Here is a 25,477-nt window from a genome sequence, read left to right as displayed (position 1 = left end):
TAGCATAGAGGTTAGGTAGAGTAAGGGACAGGGGGAGGAGTGAGTCTTCCTTGGAAGGACAAATAGAATACATAGTTATGGATGTATGAGATGAGGGACTGGAATGGGAGGATCAAACGGAGTGGGAGAGAACAGAGGGGCTAGGGAGGGAATATGGGGAGGGACAGCCAAAACTAAGGGCCATTTGAGGGGTCATGTGGAAACCTAATATAGCAGAAGCGTCATATAATACACATATATGAAGATTAAATGAAATCAACAAATAATGGGGGGAGACAGAACCCCAACTGGACATCTCTCATTAAATGAAGTGTCCAGTACTGGAGATGGGTTACATCAAATTGAGTTGTTGGCCAAAGAAGCCCACAACTCAGACAAACTTTCAGTCCTATGGACTACTGTTCATGGTGCTGGAAGGTATTCTGCATGCTGCCAAAGGAGAAACAAACAGCAACCCAGCTACAAATCCTTTGATCTGCAAGAATGACCTGCCTGCAAGATTCACCACTGCAATAGTGGCACAAAGCTTATGGGAGTAACCATTGAATCACCCACACCATGAAATGGAGCCCATACTCAATACTGCTTGGGTGGCCAAGAACCTGAAACTAGATAGCCCAGGGGCCTACTGGAAAATCAAATGCTACTGCTCTGCTAAAGAAATGTAGCAATAAAATAACTCCTAACAACATTCTGGTATATTCCCTAGATCTGTGCCTCACTCAGCCATCATCAGAGAAGATTCCTCCTGCAGCAAATGGGAACAAAAACATAGACCCACAGCAGGACACTCATCCCTAAAAGAAATGTCTCCTTCAAATCTCTCCCCTCAGAGCTCAGGGAACTCTGCAGGAAGAGGAGGCAGAAGAGTATAAGAGCCAGAGGGGATGGAGGACACCAAGGAATCAAGGCCTTCTAGACACAACAGGACTGGCACACATGAACTCAGGGAGACTGTGGCAGCATGCACAGGACCTGCATGAGTCTGCACCATATAGGGTCCTTGAAAGGAGAGGTACACACACCCTCATCCCTAACCAAGAAACTATCTCCAATCAATACCTATTTGCAAATGAAAAATAAGTTTTCTCCAAGGGAGTCTCACTGGGGGAACAAAACACTCTTAAGGGCAGGCCCTATGCCCAGCAGTAGCTGGCCAACAGAAAACAAACTCAATAGCATCTTTGGATGTTCTTTGTCTCATAATGCTAAATCAGGTCATTTTATTCTCTTCTATTTTACAGGACCTTTTTGTATATAGCATGGCTTCTGGGTTGGGGTTTTTATGGGATTCCTGAGTGTATGACCATGTGTGTCTCTGCATCTATATGCATTTCTTGTGCATTTTCTTATTTGGTTGTTTTATCATATTTTGATGTGTTTGTTTTTTATTTATCTTATTTTATTATTATTCCGTGGATGCTTATTTGTTCTCTACTGAGAGACAAGGGGTGTGGACCTGGATGAGAAGGGAGGTGGGGAGGAATTAGGAGGAGTAGGGGGAGGAGAAACCATAAATCATATGTTGTATGGAAAAATATCTATTATCAATAAGAGAAAAAGTTTCTTCTTCCCAGATGACCCTACCTTGTGTCAAATTGATGTAAAAACTAGCTAGCACAGGCCTTGAATAAAAGCCCAGACTTCAGGGGTGAAAAAAAAAAGATGCATGTTAGCCCCAGGTAATATTGGATGCAATTCTCAGAGAGGCCATCTCTGCTCGCCATTCAGCAATAAAGTCTTAGCAGTAATCTGCTGAACACTTTACTGGGAGCTTAGATGGTATCAGCTGAAGCAAAAGTACCAGCATAAAGATTGGGCAGCACTCTGCAGAACACCTCAGCCAAACACTAGTTTATTACTCTAAGAACGGGTCTCCAGCCCTCTGGTGTCATCAAAATGAAGCAAAGTCAAGAGAATATAGATATGCAGAGTTCTACAGCAATAAAGAAATAAAATCTAAAACTCAGTGACAGTGACAGAGAGCAGGTTGTGGGGGGTGTATACTGAATAGGATAGGCTATTGTGACAATCTCAAACTTAGGGTCATGGTCCCAGCCCCAGGCAAGGATGCCCTGTGATTTTCAATGACTCAGGTACTTCATCTGTCTCTCCGGTCCCTCACATCTTGCAGCTCTTACTATATCTCACTGGTAGTCAGGAAAGGGAAAAGAATATGGAGAAGGCTTTCCTGTCCTTTGCTTTTTTAGCTAGTGCCAAACCTTTGCTACTCACGTTTCATAGCAACGGGACTACATCCAGAGGCAAGAGGGTTGGAAAACTAGTTTATCAGTTGTTTTGAAGCGGTGGGTTTGGGAAACATTGAATGAGCTCCTGCCAAAGAGGGTCTGAATTGCTTTTAGTATAGCCAAAATAAAATGAACTCATGAGCCTGTGGAAAAAAAAAAAGGAGAAAAGGTGCTGTATGTAGGGATAGCTCTGGGTTCCCTAGAACATGAGCTGTAGGTGAGAAAAGTCCCAGTGAGTGGGGCTCATCATTCAACAGAACCTCATTGGGCACCGAACCACATGCTATACTATCTTTGTGAAGACCATTCTGCAGCTAAGACTACAGAGAAGTACATGCACAGTTGGAACTCACTGTGGTAGGTTCCGGTATGAACACGGATCACTTATTAGGTCATGGAGCAGAGCTGTCTGGCTCAGCTGGGTGACTAAGGAAGGTACACAAACACTTGTACACCTGGTCCCACTTCACAGTCCTCCTACCTGACGTGTTTGTGATGGGCATGGCGAAATTATGCAACACTGAGGTGATATAATACCCTTTTCTGAGAATATCAGAATTAGGATGGAGTCCAGGTTCCCTCAGGGTGGTTGAGTCTACAATGTGTAAACACTGGAGTGGTTGGAGGGCAGGTTTTCCACATTCCAGACTGGAAAAGTAAAAGAACCAAGTCTGAGAAGATGTCAGTGTGAAGCAGGCTTGCTAAATGTGGGGCTGTAGAGTCCTGATGTTCATTGTGTTGCCTCTGAAGCTAATTCAGTCTCTTCTTTGAGCTCCATCAATGTTGTAGGACCCTTCATAGCAAACAATTCCCTTAAAAAAAACCTTGATTTATGTATTGGTTACTTTGCACAGTGCTGCAGTAAAATATCTAATAAAAGCATCTTGAGGAGAGAACGGTTTAGTTTTGGCTCACAGTTTTATGGTACAATCCATCATGGTAGGGAAGTCATTGGGGCAGAGACTCAAGCCAATCAGGAAACAGAGAGATGCTATGCTCAGCTTGCCATTTCCTTTTCACACAGTCTGGGACCCCAGCCCATGGGATGGTACCACCCATACCAGGATGGGTCTGCCTACCTCAACTTACCTAATCTAGAAACTCCACAGACATTCCCAGAAGTTTGTTTTCATCATGGTTCTCAGGTTAACAGTGGGATTAACCTTCACAACTTAGTTGTTTCTCTCACCTCCAAGCAACCAAGAGTCCTAATAATAATGGATGGCATCTTCCCCAGACAGGGTGGGAGGATCGGCAGGAAAGGGAATCGAGTTACAGGGGACATGAGGCTGAAGAATGTGGTTATACAGAAAAATGGGTGAGATGTGCCTTTAAGAGGAAAGGAAAGCCAGATATATACAGAAACAACATTTGTAAAGCAAACATACCAATTCATGTCTTCAGGAAATGTTTGGAGGGGACCCGCAGGACTGCCTACAATGTGGGTCTAGGGAATGGAGCTGAGCATTTTGTGGTAATTTCCAACTCATATTTTTTAACCTTCTAGATTTCTTCATGCTAAGCATGCACATTACTTTGAGGGGTATGGAGGGCAGAAGATCCTACCAGCAAGAAGAGTAGCATAAAGAATGGAGTCCAGACCGGGCAGTGGTGGTACAAGCCTTTGATCCCAGCACTCAGGAGGCAGAAGCAGGTTGATCTCTGTGAGTTCAAGGCTAGCCTGGTCTATAGTGCAAGTTTCAGGACAGGCTACAAAGCTACACACAGAAACCCTGTCTTGGAAAAACAAAACAGACAAAAAAAAAAAAAAAAAAAAGACTGAAGTCCAGTTCATTAGAAATCCCTGGTGGATTTGAACAAGTGGCAGCCCCCAGTACCTCCTCTGTAAACCCTACATTACCAGTGGTGTCTAGCCCAGAACGTAGCTATAGCTCATCCCCTTTCCACCTATCCTCATGGGCAATAGAAGGTGATTATTCTTCTTAAAAGCTGCAGGCTATTTTTGCTATGAATTTTGCTTCAAGGCACAAAGTCAAGTTCTAGGGGTAGAGGAGTACAGACACCAGACAGTGCTTGGTCAATAACGCGCAGTGGGGGAGGCAGGATTTTCGGAGAGCAGTAAAACGTGGCAGGAGAGAGACCAGACTGTGGTTGGATGTCTACGCAGAAGCAGTAGTGGAGACAGCCAGGACAAAAAGAAACCTGCTCAAGGCAGGCTGGGCTGGCAGGATGGGATGCTATCTGAGGGCCCAGGAGTCCATCCAACGTCACCCAAGCAATTAATCAAGTCCTACCCAGTCACACCCTCCTTTGTGTCCCCACTGCCCTTGTGTGGTCCAGATCTTCAGCACCTCACATTACCCTGCTATGTCCTCCAGCTCGCTCTCTTCTTCTTGCCTTCACTTACCCTGGAAAAACAACTTAGCTGTTCTCCATCCTTACAAACCAATCATTTCAAAAGCTCATGACATAAATAAAACTGTGTAGTAGTCCATTTCATGGATGGCCCAGAGTTTGTTTAGCCATTGAGCCACTGAAGGTCATTTGGGGTGTTTGACATTTAGGGCTGTTACAAATACAGCTGCTGTATTAGTGGGGGGAGGTCTCTCTAGGAACACAATCCACAGAATGAGTACATACTAAAGGGGATTCATTAGATTGACTTACATGATATGATTGGAATGATCTGACAATGACTGTCTTCTCACCAGAGAGGTAGAGGACCTGGCAGTTGCTCAGCCCAAGAGGTTTGGTACCTCAGCAATGCCAATGTGGCACCAAAAGCCTGCAGGATTCCTGGAGAGCAGCTGTTCTTCAGTACATGTCGGAAGCCTGAAAAAGTCGGTTCTAACATGAGCGAGAGAATCAGCAGCAAAGCAACAGGATAGATAGATGAACTCACCAACCAAAGCAAAGGCCTCGTGGGGAGGGGGACCTTTCTTTCTACCATGTCCTTTTATCTGGGCTACTACCGGGAGGTGGCTCCCACAGTTAGAGAAGGCCTTCCCATACCAATGAAGACAAACAAGAAAACACACACACACACACACACACACACACACACACCCCTTGTTCTAGCTTGCTCTCTGTTGTGATGAAATATTGCTGAAAACCCACTTTGGAAACAAAGGGTTGACTGGACTGACAAGCTCAAGTCCATCATTTGAAGGAAGTCAGAATAAGAACGTGAGGCAGGAACCTGGAGGCAGGAACTGAGGCAGAGACCACAAAATGTCTCTGCTTACCGGCTTGCTTACAGGCTCATGTCGAGCTCCTTTTCTTAAACAGTATAGGCCCACCCATCTAAGGATTGTACTGCCCACAGTGGGCCGGGCCTTTCTCCATCAGTTTACAGTCAAGGAAATGTCCCCATAGATGTGCCCACTGGCCAAGGCAATGGAAGCAACTCCTCAAGTGAGGTTCCCTGTCCCCAGGCATGTCAAATTGACAAATGAATCTAACGATGACACCCACAGACCAACATGATGTAGACAATTCCTCACGAAGGCCCGCTTCCCAAGTGATTGTAGGTCAGGTCCAGTTAAAATGAGCCATCACAATTGCAGTGGACAAGGGTGTGACAGTCCCCCAGAAAAAATGCCCAGGAGTGCCAATGCTGGGTCACATGTTAAGTGTGTCTTTAGTGTTGGCCAACTCTCCAAAGCGGCTGTCCTAGATGTCCCCAAGTAACAGGGAAATGGTGGTTTTTCATCCTCCCCAGCACTTAGTGTAGCCTCTAATTTTCATGTGAGCGCTCCGAAAGGTATGTAGTGCCATCCCCTAGTGGGTTTAATTTGTGCTTCCTTAGTGGCCGGTTATGTTGGATGTGTTCCCACGCAGGTGCTCCCTATGTGTGTGATGGAGCATGCTGCTAGGTCAGACCTGAGCTAAGTGAGCATCCACCAAGCCCTGCCAGGTTTTCTGAGCTTCAAGATTGATGATGGGAGTCAGGGAGCAAATGCATGCCTAGAGGCTGCCACACACTGGGGCCTTGATCATCCCTTTCTCGTCTTGGTGAGCCCTCCCCACTTTGAAAACAATGTCTGCTACTCAAGACTGATTGGCAACCTGATTGATTGGTTGATTGGTTCCCGAAGTTGTTAATTCCAGCCAGAAAATGGCTGTAATTTTAGGCTCAGAACATTCTGATTTACATATCTAAAAACGAAGTCTCTTTTTTCCCCTTTTTGTTTTCTTTTTAAGCTTTGTTTCTATAAGGAAGTGCTGATGGGATTACATCATCAAGTAGACAAACTACTGTTTACTAAAAACCTGCAAAACATTGGGCAGGACATTGGGCAGGTGATGTCCTGCATTGGACCAACATGAGAACTAAAGATGAGGACATTTTTCAGTGGCACCAAAGGGTTAAGCCTCCTTTGGCTAAGACCTCAGAGCACCCTGCTTTCATGCTATTGTTCTCTCTGCTAGTAAAGTTCTGCACAGCCAGCTGATTAACAGTTTCTGCAAAGCTTTTGTTGAAAAAATCACAGGCCTTGCAGAATTGCCGTCCTGCTTGAGGCCACAGCTCAGAGGCCCTCTAGAGTCTGCTGCCAACAACAGATCCATGACTTTATTAACACCCAAGGATGGGCTCTGGGTTCTGGACTTAAGGGAGATTTCTCTCAGCAGCTTTATGCTTCTGCGTCTTTCAAGTTATCTGCAATTGTTTTCATGATCTCCCAAGATATCTGGGGTTATTTTTTAATCACGCTCACTTTGCTTCGTTAACTAGGATGTGATGTGAACTAATAAAAGCTGCTGCCCTTTCTAACGACTGGAGGTTGAGGCATAAGCATCCAAAGCTAATACTCCTGGCATTTGGGAATGGGAAACACAGAACTCTCCTAAAGAGAAAGGAATCTGCTTTTCTAATGAAATGTTTTTGCATTTCCTCTCAAAGTAGCAAACCCAGGCATTTTCTGAGAAGTGGATTGTTTTAAGTTTTCTGGGCTGTTTGTTTTTAATGGTAAAATGTGAGAGTATTAGTTCCCTGTCTCATTCCTGTGACAAAACACCCAGACAAAAGTAACTTAACAGAGAAAATTGTTTGGGTGTTGTTATTGTTGCTGTTGTTGCTGCTGTTGTTGTTGTTGTTGTTGCTGCTGCTGTTGTTGTTGCTGTTGTTGTTGCTGCTGTTGTTGTTGTTGTTGCTGTTGTTGTTGTTGTTGCTGTTGTTGCTGCTGTTGCTGCTGTTGTTGCTGTTGCTGTTGTTGCTGTTGTTGTTGTTGCTGTTGTTGTTGCTGTTGTTGTTGTTGCTGTTGTTGTTGCTGCTGTTGTTGTTGCTGCTGTTGTTGCTGTTGTTGCTGTTGCTGCTGTTGTTGTTGCTGTGTTGTTGTTGTTGCTGTTGTTGTTGATGTTGTTGCTGTTGCTGCTGCTGTTGTTGTTGCTGCTGTGGTTGTTGTTGTTGCTATTGTTGTTGTTGTTGCTGCTGCTGCTGTTGTTGTTGGTTTGGCCCACAGTTAAAGGATACAGACCATCATGGCAGCAGGAACTAGAGGGAGCTGCTCACATTGCATCCACCACAGTCAGGAAGCATTTTTACACAGTCCAGGACCCCAGCTCATGAAACGGTGCTACCCACAGTTAGGTTGGGTCTACCCACCGCAAGGAACCTAATCAAGGAAATCCCCACAGGCTCCTTTCCTTGGTAATTCTGGGTCCTGTCAGGTCGACAATGTAAACCATCACACCAAGCAATTCTCGATTTTCAAGGAATGTTGGCTTCCAGCAAAGCAGATGTTCACTGGATGAGCAGCGACAGGGTATCAAGCCTGCAGTGAAGAAGGCAGGAGCAGAAGCGCCTTAAAGGAACGCTACTCAGGCTGCAAACACAATCCACTCAGCGGTGGGAACAAGGTTTAAAGTGAATGTTGTCTTGCAAAGACATGGCCCTATTCACAATAGCCAAATTCTAGAAAAACCAAGAGGTGGATGAAACAAATGAGGTATATGCATGTATAACAGAATGTATATTACACTGATATCATGGCTGAACCTAGAAACAGTAAAAGCGAAAGAAGCCAACCACAGACATACAGTCACATACTGTATGGCTCTGATTATTTGAAATGCCCAGAATGGATGAATCTACTGAGAAAGCAAGCAGATTCACTGTGGCAGGGGGAAGAGAGGAGGAAGAGGAAGAGGGCTGTGGGGACTCCTTTGGGACCGAGGAAAATATTTTAGAAGTAGAGAGATGGTGCTTGCACAGCCTTGTCAATATCCTAAGGCCACTGAGAAGGGTTATGTTGATGTTGACAAAAAGCAGATTCGTTGTTGATATTGACAAAAAGCAGATTCATTTTAGCTTGTATTTAACAAAATATGAATTACATACAGCTATCCTAAAATGAAAAAGCAACAGACAAGATATTGCTTGGGTTTTTTTTTTGTTTTTTGTTTTTTTGTTTGTTTTTTGTTGTTGTTGTTTTGTTTGTTCGTTTTCTGAAAGAAAGAGCCATGAGGCAGAAAAAAGTCCCGTGGTTAGCATCTGACTTTGATGCTACAGACCCAGGCCCTTGGTCTTTTCCCACAATGCAGAAATATGTATTAAAGATGGCTAGAGACTGAATTGTGTAACACAGCAAACTCTTGGGGATATAGATAATCAGGGTTTGACTAAAGTGGTAGGGTTGAATCCTTATAGGACTGGTACCCTTAGAAGGGAAAGCAGATTCTCATCTGCCTGTCTATCTATAATCTATCTATCTATCTATCTATCTATCTATCTATCTATCTATCATAATCCATCACCTATCTATAACCAATCTATCTTTCTATCTATCATCTATCTGTCATCTATACATGTCTGTCTCAAAATTCCTGTGCAGATGTGATAATAACATAGTCCTCTATAAGCCAGTACCATCACCATGATGTTTAAGCTAGGAAGTCTGGGCTCCTGTGTTATGACAGCCCTGGCACACTAATGGAAGTACTGCATTCACTACCCTCCTCCCCGACCCCCACAGCTACTTAGAATCTTCTAGTATTCCAATCATATTCATCTACTGTCTCATTTCATCACTGATTTTTCCTCTCTTAGTAATTGTCCTAATGCCACCAAGTCCTCCTAGGTCAGTGGCTTTGTGTGGCCACATCGGTTCAACAGCACTTGTCATCTGCTTCCTGAAGCCATCCACTCATTCACTCATGTGAGTGTTAAGCACCTACTGCATGCCAGGCAGGATTTGTGTTTACATTCCTCAATAACTTTTCATTGAATTTGTGGTGGTTTTAACTCACGCCAATCCAGCACCCAACACTACGGCCCACTTCCTCACAGTGCTCTCCATCTGCTCTCCCTTCCGGTAAACAGCCCCTCCTGCTCCCACCTGGAGCCTGCATTAGCTCACTGCTTTGCACACTCAAGCGGTGTCCATGTCCCTTCTCAACAGAGAAGTCCCTGGGGTTCTTGGAGCTAATATAGGTTTTAAATTGTATTATTATGTGGCATATTCAATGTTTTGTCTTATTATGATGTTACAGAATCATGAGGATATGAAATTCTCATGCTGACAATTCTTCATCAGTTTTTCAACCAACACATTAAGAAATGGATACCAGCAGGGCTGTAAAAACTGTAAAATCTAATTCATCAGCATTCATTGCCTGTGATAGACAGTGCTGCTGTATGAATAATGCATCCCTGCTCAGTCCATGGGGGCAGGGGCTGCCTGCCCTTCAGGTCATTCAGTTTTGCAGACAGCCGGGTTCCCTGCCATTTACCATGAGCAGATTCCATAGGACCTTTCTGCACAGCCTGGCCCGGATGACCCGCTGCTGCCTGAGGACACATCATTCTGAGTTCACTTGGCTTCTCTTCTCTCCCAATTGCACTCTCAGATTAAAAGAGCTGTAGCTGATGTCAGCAGGCTTACCACTGAAGTTAAGTTCTTATCGATGGTTATAAAACAAAGCCAGCAGGATATAAATTTTTAGATTGACCCCGAAGCAAAAGCAAAAGCAAAAATCAATTCTTATCTTTCATGAACCTCAACATTATGCCTATATCCCCATGGAGACAGGAGCTCTCACACCGAGAGACTGTCTGTCAGTCACTCAACCCCCATGTCTCCATTCTGCTTCCTCAAGAAAGCCCGTCAAAGGGTGTGGTACACGCTAGCCTGTAGCTTGGACAGGAGAAGTAGGAACCCCTGGATTCATCCACAGAAGGTGGTGGTTAAGGCACAAACCCCAGCAGTGACCAGGGCAGGGATCCTGAAGTGTCAAAAGACTATAGCATAATTCAGAATGAGCCCTTGACCATGTGGTCTTCAAGCCTGGCTCTCCCTTCCTGGGTCTCAGTTACCTTTGCAATGCTTTTAAGATTTTACTTTCCTCGGTTTTTGCTGCCTGGGTTAGTCAGGTTTGGCCTCTGCTCCTTGTAGATTAAAAATCCAGATAGATTAGCATCAACCCCAGTAAGTCTCCATATCAACAGGGGCAGACAGCTTCTGTAGTGGAAGGTGAAATGGGCGACTTGATCATTCACATGCACAGGTGGTCTGAGGTCAAGGCTCACCAACTGGGCCTTGGGTTTGTGCAATTCAGTACCATACTCCTGGCATATCCACCTCACCAAATAGCTATCCAAGAAAGAGATGGACAGTGAGCAGAAGGTGTGGCCTTGTTGGGTGGGTGTGGCCTTGTTGGAGAAAGTGTGTCACTGGGGGTGGGCTTTGGGGAGTCAAAGGCTCAAGCCAGGCCCAGTGTCTCACTTTCTTCCTGCTGTCTTCGGATGATCCAGATGTAGAATTCTTGGTGAATTCTTCAGCACCAGGTCTGCCTGCATGCCACCATGCTTCCCACCACAATAATGGACTAAACCTCTGAACTGGAAGCCAGCCCCAGTGAAATGTTTTCCTTTCTAAGAGTTGCAATGGTATTGGTGTCTCTTCACACACCAAGTGGCAACAACTAACATTCATAGTGCCCTTGCTCCATGCCAGACACACTATGCCATCCTGAAAAGTACAGGGATCAAGGTACCCATTTGGTAAAAGGAGAAAAGCCCAAGTGCCATATTAAAGTTCTTTGCCCAAGGTCACATGATGAGTCAGTCAGGATAGTCCGTGGAACACACTGGAAACAAACATCACCAGAGTCAGCAGCTAAGACAAAGGGTCCATGGCACCTTCCATCAATCCATCACTGCTTGGTACATGCTGCAGCCCACAGTGGTCACAGGGGTCACAGGCTGATAGGTGTGACATCTAGGAGAGTGCCAGAGGTAAGGGAGTGAGCAAACTGTGCCCCAGAAAAATGAGGTCCTCACTGGTATCGACATCCCATGGGACAAAGCAAATCATGTGTCCAAATCTGACCTCAAGGAGGTGGGAAGAACAGTGGACCATGCATCAGAAAGAGTAACAGTGTTGGGATGCCTAGGGGGAGTGGCAGGGAGGAGTTGGGGTGCACATAGTCAAGATGCAATATTTTCATGTATGAAATTGTCAATGACTGAATAATAAAGAATAGTCTATTTAAAAACAAAGAAAAGGAGAAATGGGATGTTGATGGGCTGGCCTGATGGAACCACCAACAGGGTTGTGATTGCTCAAGAATGCTTGCTGTCTCCCTCCCTCTCCCCCCTCCTCCCTCCCTCCCTCTCCCTCTTCCTTCTCTCTTCATCTCTCTTTCTATCCCTGTACCCATCTCAGTTTCTTTCCTCTCCTCTCCCTCACCCTCTTTCTCTATGTCAATTAACCCTTTGGCAACCAAAGAGATAGGAAAAGAAAGAAAGCTCTATTCCCTGGTCCTTCACTCCACACTCACATGCAAAATCTGCACAACTCAATGACATGAAAACAGTGTCCTTAGACTGATGTGAGGATCATTGATATGCTGCTCAAATGATGACTGTTTTGAATACATTCATTTTGCATGATTACATTTCCCAAGCAAAATGCAATAACCTCCTGAAATCATTACAGGGTAGTTCTATTTAGGGGAAAATAAGAACACCTTAATTGTAACCACATAAATAACCAAATAAGCAAATAGTTAAAGCTATATGAGACATCAAATACAAGTTATCCACACATCTCACATATGCTCTGTGGCTTGCTCAGACATGCAGGCATGTACACACACACACACACACACACACACACACACACACACACACATGCACGCACGCACACACTCAAGCAGGCTTCTGAGAAGGCTTTACTGTCTTCCATACTGGAACTTTGACTCCTGGAAATGTGTTCAGAACCAGCCTAGGGTATGAATCCTGTTGTTCTCAATGTGGTTTTCCAAGTGAACACAACAGAGTAGGGGTGGGGGATGAGAGAGAAGTATGACCGAATCTTTCTTACCCTTTTAAAAAGAAAGCATAAGCTATTTTCGCCTAGAAACGAGGATAGAACAGCGAAACACTGCCACCCACGGGCAGAGAAGAGACTGCCTCACAGGGCACAGTTTGGAGAACTCCCCAAGCCTCCCAAGCTCGCAGCAGCACACGGACCCTAGTGCCGGGAAACGTTCACAACCTAGCTATCAAAGATCGAGAGATGAAGTAAAAACAAAAGCTTCCCTGGGTTGCCACGCCCTGCTGCTATCGGGTTTTACTGCAGTGGTGTGCAAAGGACAGAGAGCACAGCCTGCATGTACAGACATTGCTGTTTGGTAACTCTGCCTGTCTGGAAAATGAGGAGCACTCATAGTTTCTGGTGGGGAAACAAACAAAAACAACAGGAGATGTGAAAACGCACCTACACTGCTGTGAGGCTCCGATCTTTGCTCACACGCTAAGAGAAAAACCACAGGTTTGCTGGCTGGTTTCAACTGTCAACCTGTCCCAATCTAAAATCACTTGAGAATCGCACTGCAGGATTGTCTGGGTCAGGCGGGTCTGTGGGAGTACCTGCGGATGACTGTCTAGATTGTAGTAACGGATACAGAAAGGCCCAGCCCTCAGTGGGCAGCGCCATCTCCCGGCGCCTGATCTTGCATTCTCACACTCTAGAGTCTGAGGCAGAAGGCCAGCCTGGACTACTGTAACAAGACCTTGTCTCAGAAATAAATATTCAAGCTTCAGGTAATCACAATTTCATCTGGTGGTTTGCTTTGAGCTACTCACCTGTGAACTTAATTTCTAAACAGGTAACTTTTGCTTTATTCCATTGATATGGGCATCATGTGACCAAAGGTTTGGTTTTGTTGTGTTTGTTTTTGGGGTTGTTTTATTTTGTTTCGTTTTTGTTTTCTGAGACAGGATTTCTCTGTGTAGCTTTGGAGCCTTTCCTGGAACTCACTCTATAAACCAGGCTGGCCTCGAACTCACAGAGATCTGCCTGCCTCTGCCTCTCGAGTGCTGGGTAAAGGTGTGCACCACCACCACCTGGGTACTAAAAATTTTTTATCAAGATCTTTTGAGACAATTTATTTGCCTGAGGCTCACCAACTGCACAGGGAAATGATTAAATTTCCTAGTGGTGTTTGAAGTGCATTTTCAGAGCACATATTAAATATATGAAGACATGTCTTAAGTCTTTCAAATTGCATTCTTCAATTCTGTGAATGGAAAATGAGTCCAAGCTCATATAAATGACAGTGCTGAGGTGCGTCCACATTTTCTAAGTGTGTGGCTGGAGAGTGAGTGGGAAACCCTACGGGGAAACCCCTCTGTGTTATCTCTAAGTGGGAAAACTTGCTTGACATTTTCTCCTCTTTTTCCTCCTGTAGTTTCCAGTTGTCTCTACTGAATATCAGAGGGGAAAGAACTATAATTCAAAACTATTTCCTAAAATAGAAATGCTTTAAATGGCTATACAGGCCATGGCTGGTGGCACTTTTTAAACATATACCTCCCTAATCACAGAAACACTTAGAAGGGCTGGTTGTCAGGTCTTAAGCTCAGAGAGCTTTAAATATGGTGTGCTGGCAAGATGGCTGGATGGTAAAGACGCCTGCTGCCAAGCCTGATGACCTTAATCAAATCCCCAGGACTCACATGGTGGAGAGAACTGAACCTTAAAAGTTGTCTTCTGGCCTCTACACCTTCATGTATGTACACACACACACACACACACACACACACACACACACACACACACACACACACTGAAAGTTTCTTAAAATGTTGAGGAACCCAAGGAGCTTTTGAATGGGTTATATTCATTGACACTGACCGCACTGGAGGTTAAAAGTGAGAAAAGATGAACGTCTACTTATTAGTTCAGCTCAAATTACAACAAACTCATTGTATGTGAACGTTTTATAAGACTACCTACCTTTCCCCAAACAAGGGAGACTCGCTGCAAAGAACAGCATCATTCTCAACCGTTGTCAGCTGGATTCTCATCCACCTCTGCAACCCGCCTCTTGGGCTGCACTATTTTGGGTGGTAGATATGAATGGATTCTCATCCACCTCTGCAATCCTTCTCTTGGGCTGCACTACTTTGGGTGGTAGATATGAAGAATATCTGGCCTCACAAGACATGTGTGGAAAAGGGGGAAAGACTTGGCTTCTCTAGTATCCTCGGATCTGTGTGGGAATTCTCTTCCATGACACTATATGAGGCCCACTGCAGATACATGTCCATTACAGATCAGGGGAAGGTGGGCCAACTCATTTCAGGCACCCAGGCTCATAGAGCATCCCATCTTAAATATTAGCTGCTCTACTAGAAAAAAAGAGAGAGAGAGATGTGGAGGGATCCCTCCAGCATGGACACCATTAAATCTATTCACCCTTGGCCAGATGAGTCATAGGACCCCATCCAATCACATGATGGTAGACCATGTGATTCTACCATGGTCTAGGAAGGACAACAATTGGAAATAGTTACCAACTAGCCTTAGAGACTACCACAAGAGTCGGAGAGATGACTTAGCCATTAAGGGCATTTGCTGCTCTTCCAGAGGACCCAAATTCAGTTTGCAGCATTCACATTGGATAGCTCACAACTGCCTGTAACTCCAATTCAAGGGATCCAATGCCTTCTTCTGGACTCCACGGTTGCTGCACACATAAATATACCCAGGTGCACACATGTACACATAGAAAAATAAACATTTAAATAAAAAGACTAGAAGAGAGAACATTAAAAGTTTGCACCATGTCAGGGGTGTCCCGAGAACATGCCCCCCCACACCCCTGCTGCCCAAACAGCAGAGACTATTGTCATTGCTCTTATCTACCAGAACTTGATGACAAGATCCTATTGCTGAAAACATCACATACCAGAAATGCTAAGTAGGCTGCTGGGGGAGAAAAGTCATCAGCATTCTTACCCAACCAGAAACATGTGAGCCAGCCATAAAGGCCAGCCTGACAAAGACATGCACTTGGTGATTGGATTTAAGGCCCACTCCACAGGAAGAAATTAAATCTGACCAAAAACCCCATGGTTAGACAAGTCATATGCCCCAGAAATGAACCATTATTTTGCTAAGTGAATATAGTATCAAGCTACTCTCTAAATATGTATCTCTGTACCAAAGATTGGTGTATCTCTCAGCCTTCATCAAAGCTTCTCTGTGAGTGGATGGTGATACACGGGAACTCACCACACAAACACACACACACACACACACACACACACACACACACGCACGCACGCACGCACACACGCAGGGAGTGGGAAGATTCTAAGAGCCAGAGGTCAGGAAGGACAGGACCAAACAGGACCACTGCACTCAGAAACTCACAACAGCTGTAGTGTCTGCCTAAGACCAACACAGGATGGAGCCAGTTAACGTTCCAGCATGGAGCGGTGTCATAGCCCCACCCCCAGCTGAGACTTAATGCTGGTTGAGGGTTGGCTGCTAAGGGAAGGACAGTCCATTTTCTTTAGGGTACAGTCCCTGTATGTCAGTCATGTGCCGATGGATGGCCTCGTGCCCATGAGTTTATGAGCAACACAAATTGAGCTTAGTGTGTGTGTGGGGGGGGAGGCAGTAGGGTGTTAAGGGGTGAAACGGAGGAGCAGGGAGTAAATGTGAACAAAATACATTGTATGTACCTATAAAATTACCAAAGAATTTTAAAATATTTTTAAAAACACCTCTGGGCAGTGATGGTGCACTCCTTTAATCTCAGCACTTGGAAGGCAGAGGCAGGCAGAGCTCTCTAAATTCGAGGCCAGTCTGGACTACAGAGCTAGTTCCGGGACCGCCAGGGCTGTTACACAGAGTGGGGGGGAAAAACCCACCCTCTCCCCCAAAAGTTTTCTTTTCTTTTCTTTTCTTTTTTAATCATGATGCTTAAGACTGATGTTACACACAAGCACTGGGTAATGTCCACAAATATGAAAACATTAAATGCTATTCCATTAATACATTTTACAATTTATGTGTCAATTAAAAGCCTACAACAATTAGAATTCTTTTCTCATTATATTAATAATAAAACAAGTTGCAGGTAAGTCATTCCTCAGTCTTATTTCTAAGCTGGTTTCACTCATCTTTCTATTTTCCTGGTACACAAATATCTGATACTTTTAATTTTCCCATCCCTTCTAATGTGACTATCTCTTATTCCATGCTTTAATGTCATTTTCATCAGCTTTCAACTCTATCGTTATGTCAGCAGTGGTGGTTTAGTGGGGTACATGTGTCTTTTCTAGCTGTGGGAACTATTGCTTCCAGTAACTCAGGGTTAATAGTCTAAATTATGGAATAGATTGTTTGGTATCCAGGTTTGACCTTGTAACCTATGGAGAGGGGAGAGAGTTGTGCATGCTTGTGCATATATACATATGTATGCTTTGTCTACACGACCCAAGAGGGCTAACACTGACCATGGTCAAGGTGGAATGAGCATTCTCTCCATTTCATGTATGCTCCTTAATAAAATCCAAGGCTGGAAGAGTTCTGATTGGAAAAAAAAATGAATTTTTGCTCATGGCAGAGAGCCACAAAAACCACAGATTAGAAACAAATAATCCACGATAAGACTAAGAGGCTTGTAACCCAAACCATGGGACGTGAAGACGAAGCAGATTACCCACAACTGGCAGATGGTTTTGCAGAACAGAGGGATCTGGCAGTAAGCAGCAGCTCATCTTAAGAAGCAAGTATTACTGCAAACCCAACCACTCCATCATCTAGCTGGGATACTGGAAGGAAACTGAACCAGAGGCTGGAGTAAGACGCCTATGCTCTATGTGAACCTTTTTGTTGTTGTTCAATTTTAAACATTTTTATTAGTTGAGAATTATGTTTTAATCATACTCAGCCCCCCCAACTCTTCTCAGCTCTTCAGTATAACAAAGCAGGCTGAGCAAGCTTCAAGGAGCAAGCCAGTAAGCAGCACTCCATGGCCTCTGCATCAGTGTTTGCCTCTAGGTTCCTGGCTTCTAAGAGTTCCTTCTCTGACTTCCCTCAGTGTCAGCCTGTGTTGTCATAGCAGCCAGAACCACCAGGCCAGGGTGGCACCACCCACGGGGAGCTGGGTCCACCAACACCAATCACTAATTAGGAAAAAGCATCCAGACTTGCCCACAAGCCAATCTGGTAGAGGCGTTTTCTCAATTGAGGTTCCCCTTTCCCAAGTGACTTGTTTGTATCAAGTTGACACAAAACTAGCCAGCACAGAGACATGAACATCCATGGCCTAGCCTGGCAACTTTCCTGCAAATCTGATATTAGAACAAAAGTTAAAAGTTAGTTGAAAGAGTACAGGAAAGCCAGGCTGAAAAGCCAGGTGTATTTAATATTAAGAAGTCTCAGAAAATCAGACACTTTTCATGGCAACTTGATCAACACCACAGTTTATTTGTAAACATGTTATTCGTGTCAATAATCAAATTGACAACACTTTATACAATTTCACTGTATTATATTAACATCATAACAGAAAACAATCCACTGTACTGAGTTACAGTTTTGGTACTTTCAAATCCTTTAATACAAAGTGTATTTGAAACACTGAACATAAAAAGTGAATGGCAGGGAAAACAGAACACCCAATAAGAGAAACCACTTCCCTCAAACAAATACAAGACCGTCTGGTTACATATTTTAAACAAGGTTCTAAGGCAGTGGTTCTCAGCCTTCCTAATGCTGCGACCCTTTAATACAGTTCCTTGTGTTGTAACCCCCAACCATACAATTATTTTCGCTGCTACTTCAGAACTGTGATTTTGCTACTGTTATGAATTGTAATGTAAATATCTGATATGCAGGATATCTGGTATGTGACCTCTGTGAAGGGGTCGTTCGACCCCACCAAGGGGTCATGATCTACATACAGGTTGAGAACCACTGCTCTAAGAGTCAGTTGACCCTAACTTCTTAAATGACTTAAGTTGCACTTCTTTAGATACACCGGTGAGGTGAAACTGGCCCACTACTAAACTGCATGCCCTTTGTTATATTAGTAGCTTCTAAAGGTTTGCTTGCCATGGTCAAACTACAGTGAGGGTGAGGGAAGGAGAGGGTGGTGCAAAGCCAAATGAAATCAAACATTTGCAAAGGAACTGGATACAACCTCTATCAATTTTCTTTGGCAAAGAACAAAATCTGTATTTGTTTGTTTGTTTGTTTGTTTTTTAATCAACTCAACAGAGGCACCTCGGCACGAGCCATGAGTGGAACGGGTCATAGTCATAAAGACAAGCACAAACACATCATCTTAACTTCTCTAAAACTGCAAATGGCCCCTTGTGAGACGGTGCATCAGCTGCGAGCTGATGATTTCACTCTCCCCACTTCAAACAAGAAACCAGAGATGAAATGTGTCTTTTTAGTATTGTCCCTGAAGTTCATGATAGCAGTCAGGTTCCATCTCTTCCTTCAATGTTTTGCAAAGGAATTATAGCAGCAAATCCCTCCCAAATTTTAAGCTATAAACTCAGCAATAACTGGACTCACTGTCGAAACTACAACTGTTTAATTCTTTATTAGTGTACATGTCATTAGAGTTGGCGTTCGACTGCTAATACAACGATAAATACCTACAAATAACTCAAAGCAAATTAAAATGAGATTAAAGAGCCCTGATCAAAAGAAATACTTAAACTTTCAGTTGAAACTAAAAGTTACATACACATATAACTAGTAGCTAGGAATGTACAGTCTCAGTTATTGGAAAAATAAATGAGTGATTCACAGTCATAGAAATCATTTTAATATTACTATGTACTTTTCCTTTAAAGACAAATGTGACATACACACAGTTCTACCTTATACAAGACAAAGTAGAAAACTAAACATTACTGCATTTACCCCAAACACAGCACTAACTGTGCTACAGGGGTAGGCCATGGTATTAAATGCATGGCCACTTTAACGGTTTCAAGAAAGGCATAGACTTCCAGAAGTTTGTTAAGTATACAAATATCAGTTGTATAAATAACAAAGGCCATCAGCAAAACTGTCAAGCTCAAACATTCTCAAGCGGTCTGATGCTTCGTGTGTTCCAGGCGCGCTGCTGGACCAGTTCACTCGGTTAGTCTCACATAGCCAGCCTTCGCCCTCCAAGGAGAGCTCAACTGACGCTGCACAACCCCTGGAAGGCGACCTGAGAGTCTGCATGTGGCTCCAAAGACTCAGACTCTGAGGTACTAAAGAGCTAACTCCCAAAGAAGCACGTGAAGCCAGTCAGTGCTTCCCCACTGTCCCCCAGAGCCGCGGGCCTAGGCTTCGGGTCCAGGTACTGTGTATGCAGAATCGCCTTACCATGGAGCCGAGGCCAAAGACAGCCCTGACGTGCAATCCCCAATCACAATCCTTGCTCTGAAATCAAAGTCAACTGTCCTAACGGTTCATTGGTAAAGCTACAGACAAAATGAGACACGCCACAGACTCAACTACAAGTGGAAAATAAACTCTATTTTCCCATAAAGACTCTATGAAAATATAAAGCCCAAGTTGAGTGACAACAGAAGTCCACGTACAAACATCATTTAAAAATAGAATGTTTTCCAAAGCTTTTCATGAGATGTCAACAAAGAGTCAGTTAAGACCTTACAAACCGAGGTTAAGCTTACATAACTATGTTGACTGACATACCCTCAATCATGTTCACTTGGTATACATAATTTATAGATAGCCACAGGAACCCTTAATGCCCTGGTACAGCCCTCTCTGCTGGATGCTTGCCACTTTCTAGCGTGACTAACTCAAGAACCAAGAAGCCTTCCCGAGAAAGCGTTCCATCTCCTCCTGTGATCCCCGTAGTGTAGATAACAAAATAGAAAATTAAACCAGGTTTATGTCTGAGAAACTAACATATAAAACTACCACTGCAATATTCATAGTGACTGCTTATAAACATAACAGTCATCTAAAGCCTATAAAGTGTACCCTTAGTTTTATAAAAAGAAATGCAGATTGTCTCAAGGTAGAAATACAGTGCTGGCTGCTGGAAAGCACTTCGCTGCAGCAGGATGTGCAACACCACGGCTTCAGCAAACAGGAGCATGTTCTGAGCATGCATTCCCACCAGCGAAGCAGGAACTGCCCCGCAGCAGCAGGACACTCTTGGTGGCTGACACCGGAAAGCCAACATAAGAAAGAAAAAAGGCAGAACGTGTGAGCAATACATGGTGTAATCAAATTATTGCAAATGGAGGTTAGCAATGAGAAGGGAGGAAGGTGAGCGTCCACTCCACTCTGATAAGATGCCATCTTTAAACATTAAGTTTTTGGCAGGAAGTGGAACTCCCATATCGGTGCAGGACGACTGTGAAAGCACACTTGGAAAGCTAGGCTCCGTGTGAAGATCCAGAGTTGAAGCACCTTCCTAAAAAACCAAAGAACAGGAGAAATAGTTCACACTGAGTTTCAGCGAAGAAACAGAACTGATGAAAAATATATGGACCTGATTACCTGAGAAATGTTCCTAGCATGTTGTGGTGACATACTGTGCACCCTAATAAAATGTGCCTGAAGATCAAAGGACAGAGCCAGCCTCTAGATTAAACACAGATGCCAGACAGTGGTGGCACACATCTTTAATCCTAGCATCTATGTTTAATCCAGGGGCTTGTTCTGTTCTCTGATCTTCAAGCAAGTTTTATTAGGCTACACTATATCATCACAGCATGTAAAGTGCTGTGGAAGGCAGAGAGAACTACCAAAAACAAGAGCAGACATTAATATGTGCACAAATGACAAGCACTTTTAAGAAATGCCTTGAAAGCAATCAGAATTAGTCTATGGGATGATGGGATAAAAGGTGAGTTCTCAGAACTGGACTAGCTCAACAGGGTACCTGAAAGGAGAAGACCAATAAAAAGGCTGTTCTCACCCCACTCCACACCTGAGCAAGCGCGCGTTCCCGGGCTTCTCAGATGAACAGGTTCAGACCCATGTTCCCAAGCATCCAAGTGTCTGACTGTGGTTCTCAAGTGTCTGCCCTGCACTACACACTTACCATGTGCAGTCCCTACTTCTTCCCCAGCCTGCCCCATTCCACTCCTCTGGCTAAACAAGAAGTATGAGAATCAGTCTTGACTTCTTCCTACTACACCCTCATTATCTCTCTTTCATTTAATCATCAAGTTGTACATATCTATCTTCAGAACACATCTCAATGACTGAGCATTCAACATTGCCAGGGCTAGTGGGTTCCAAAGTGGTGGAAAGTACTGAGCATTTCAGAACTTCACCACCCGTTTATTAATCTTTATATTATACTTTTGTACTGTTATGACAGTACACGTACAATAAAGAACCCTTTCCTAGGAGTCCACGCACATTTCAGGTATCCTTCAGTGAAAAGAGTACTCAGTTACAGCATGTCTTCCTCGGGCAATGACAGGGGCATCTGACAGACCCTGCCTCTAGCCTGTGCCTCTCCAATACTACCACTCAGTTTAAAGCACTCCACCAGAAACAGTCTCTTTCCTTCACTAGTCTTCAGCCACGTCTCTTGGTATTCATTCAGTAAAAATACAAGTTTGTCCCCATGATCAGGAAGGTCCTCCCTCTTCAACCTCATCTGCTTTTTTTTAGGATGTTTCTATCATCTTGGCTGCCTTTTGTTCCTGGGTGCCCAGCACTTTCCTGACAGGAGGACCTCTGCACCTCTTGTCTGTCTGTACCATTCTCTTGTGTCCTATCAGCTTCAGTTTATATATTATCTTGTGAACTGGGGCTTCCTTCAGACTCTCTCAGATTACAGCTCCCTCAAAGCACTTACTGAAATCTGTAATTACTTACAAACATTAATGTTTGAGTCTACACAATATCACATGCTCCACTAATGTCTTCCATATCAGTTTCTGTGACACTTGGTGAAGGGTCTGGCAGAGGGTAGACTCAAGTATTTACTGAATGAATGAATAAACTCTACAATATTGACTTTATAATGTTGAATCAGATATTCTGAATCTTCTATTTTCAAAGTTTATTTATGAATCTATAAAGCCTAGAACATCCTTTTATCCACACCACTGACCTTTACTTCTCCAGCACCCCTCATAACAGTGAGGCGGTACTGCAGGGGTAAGCACCACAGTCTGGCCTCCGCACTAGCATGCAGGATCCGTGACATGCAACACATGGTCAAGCCTATTGGGCTGAATGAACCCGGCACAGAACCCAGCCAGGCCTTGTCTAGGAAGGCCAGATCAGTGAGGTGTGCAAGTCATTTAGCATCCTGAATCATGCTGATCACACACACAGCTTGCTACTGGGGAGACTCAAAATCAAACAAATAAAACAAAAGCCTTTCACATATTATAAAGCTCTATACAAACACCATTTGCATGTTTTGGGTTATGTTACCTGGAATGAATGAACAAAGTTAAGGACTTGTAGAGAGAGTTTTCTACTGGAATGTAAGAGGCTTTGAAGGCTGAAAAAAAAATGGGGAGAGAAAAAAATATTTTTAACTAAATATAATGGTGACAGTAAGCATTTACAAGTTAAATTTTATCATATTAAATAATTAATATAGGAATATACAATGTAATAAAACAAAAACCTTTAAGTAATTGCATCAAAAATTTTACCAAAAAATGTTACTGTTTTAACAATGGGGCTAATGGTATATAAAAAGGAGGCCATTTTTAAATAAAATATCATACTTTAGATCTAAGTTAAAATATAAGTTTATGTGGTGGTTTGAATAAGAATGGCCTCCACAGGCTCATATATTTGAACATTTAGTCACCAGGGAGTAGCATTATTTGAAAGGATTAAGGATTAAGAGGCATGGCCTTGTAGAAGTATGTCACGAGGTTTCAAAAGCCCATGCCAGACCCAGGCATGCCCACCCCTCACCCCAGCCTGTCTGTCTGTCTGTCTGTAGCTCTTAATACTTTGCCAGCACCATGGCTTGCTACCATGCTCCATGGTCTGAAACCGGAAGCCAACCCCAGTGAAAGGTTTCCGTTACTAGGGTTGCCATGGCCACGAGTGACAAGACCAGCTGACACAGGGAGGAGGGCATTGCTGGGATGAGTCTGACCAGGCTGTGTGTTGGTGGACTGTGGACTCCGAACTTTGGGTTAGAAAAGCAGGACTTACTGGGCCATACTAGTGGGAGCATAGTGCTAGGCACAATGTAAATTAAGACTTCCTGGCCCCAAAAGTTTCAGAGGGGGAAGCTGCCTAGAGACCATTCTTGTGATATTTTGACAAAAAGAATGCAGAGCTGCTTTTTGTGCTTGTCTTAAAATTTTTCCTGAGGCTAAACTGAAGTTCTGGATTAACAGCACTGACAGAGATGTCCAGACAGCCTAGTCTTGACTGCCATGTGGTTATTAGTAACAACTCTTATGTAGATGTGTAAGGAAAGGGAGCAAACTGACAAAGAGAAATACAAAATGTACAGTGTGAGGAGAAAAGGAGCACCAGGAAGTGTACTGGAGCTAAGTCCAGTGCTCAAGGAGATAAAAAGTGTACAGAAAAGCCTGATGCTAAATGGAATAAAGGGAGTGGTGACCTCAGGACAAGACTCCACCCAGCTAAGTTGTCAACTTGTGAAAAGGAATTAATAAGAAGTTTAGTCAGTGAAGGAAACCATCAAAACAGAAAGCTTATGCAAATGTACTTGAACAAGGAGGCCAAGTTCCAGCCCATCAAGCAGCAGAACTTGACACTTTGGCCATAGCTCTGGCTTTCGAGTTTTGTGGGATATACCTGCCAAGAGAGCTACAGACCAGGTGTGAAACCAGCTCAAGAGAAAGGTGTTGTAGTGAACAAAACCCAAAGAACTTGGAGATCCAAAGAGTGCTTTGACATCAGACATGGCAATCTAAAATTGAGTTTGCCATGGTGGTTTTCAGTCTTGCTTTGGTCCAGTATTTTCTCACTACTACCCTTTCCACCCCTTTTGAAATGGTAATGAATATTCTGTGCCATTGTATGTTGGAAGTATGTGATCTGCTTTTGGATTTTACAGCGTTATGGCTAAAAAATTTCCATGAGTTTTAGAGACTTCTAACTTTTAAACAATGTTGAGACTATGATAATTCTGAAGATGGACTGAATGTATTTTTGTAATAGGATTTGGCTACAAATCATATGAGGCCAAGGAGTGGAATGTGGTGCTGTGAGTGACAATGGCCCCATAGGTTGATATATTTGAATGCTTAGTCACCAGGGAGTGGCATTATTTGTGTCAGAACAAGGTCCAAGAATGAAGTCTCAATCCAAGGAGTCATGAAAGCAGAATTGGGAGTGCTTGTGACAAAATTCTAAGAAAACGAACAAACGTCTTGTGACCTCAGATTCTTCAAAAACACAGAATTGTTCTTGGAATGTGCTTTCGTGGCCCTCCCCAATGTGGCTGATAGGAATGAGTTTACTGTAGAATGTTTATCATAGCTGGCTAGTGCTTTTGTTTATATGCCTCTATGGAAAAACATGTTTTTGCCATGTGCAGTTTGTCCTTGTGACCATATACAGCTTGAACTTGTGAGAACTTTGCTTGTGTGATTCTTCTTAACCCCCAGAGTATATAAACTGTCTGATGCTCTGAATAAAGTTGGCTATTGCATGAGGGTTTTGTCCACCCCATTCTTAGGTCCTATTCTCCCAGCTTCATGCCACCATTAGAGTGGTAAGCAATTTGAAACGACTAGAAGGACCATGAGTTGTGGTCTTGTTAGACAAAGTATGTGTCTAGGGGTGGGCTCTGAGGTTCAAACGCCCATGCGAGGTGCACTCACACTCTCTCTTTGCCTGCAGATCAGGATGTAGCTCCCAACTACTTCTCTAGCACTATGGCTGTGACCATGCTCCCCAACATGAGGATAATGAACTAAACCTCTGAAACTGTAAGCAAGCCCCCAATTAAATGTTTTTATAAGAGCTGCTATGGTCATGGTGTCTTTTCACAGCAAACAGAACAGTGAC

General features: G+C 43.7%; 1 protein-coding gene across 1 annotated transcript in view; it reads right to left on the bottom strand.

Moving 5' to 3' along the window:
* Positions 1 to 19,043: 19,043 nt before the first annotated feature.
* Positions 19,044 to 25,477, bottom strand: part of Fam91a1 (family with sequence similarity 91 member A1) — a 46,488-nt gene continuing 40,054 nt past the window's right edge. The window contains exons 23-24 of the mRNA XM_036208201.1: positions 22,901 to 22,970; positions 19,044 to 20,912 (exon numbers count right to left, since the gene is read on the bottom strand). Of these exons, the coding sequence (XP_036064094.1) occupies positions 20,727 to 20,912; positions 22,901 to 22,970 (256 nt within the window). The 3' untranslated portion in view covers positions 19,044 to 20,726. The remainder of the gene's footprint in view (positions 20,913 to 22,900; positions 22,971 to 25,477) is intronic.

Source organism: Onychomys torridus, chromosome 16, assembly GCF_903995425.1.
Source record: "Onychomys torridus chromosome 16, mOncTor1.1, whole genome shotgun sequence".
Lineage (NCBI taxonomy): Eukaryota > Metazoa > Chordata > Mammalia > Rodentia > Cricetidae > Onychomys > Onychomys torridus.
The sequence above is the reverse complement of the archived record's forward strand: the minus strand, read 5'-3'. Positions and strand labels throughout refer to the sequence as shown.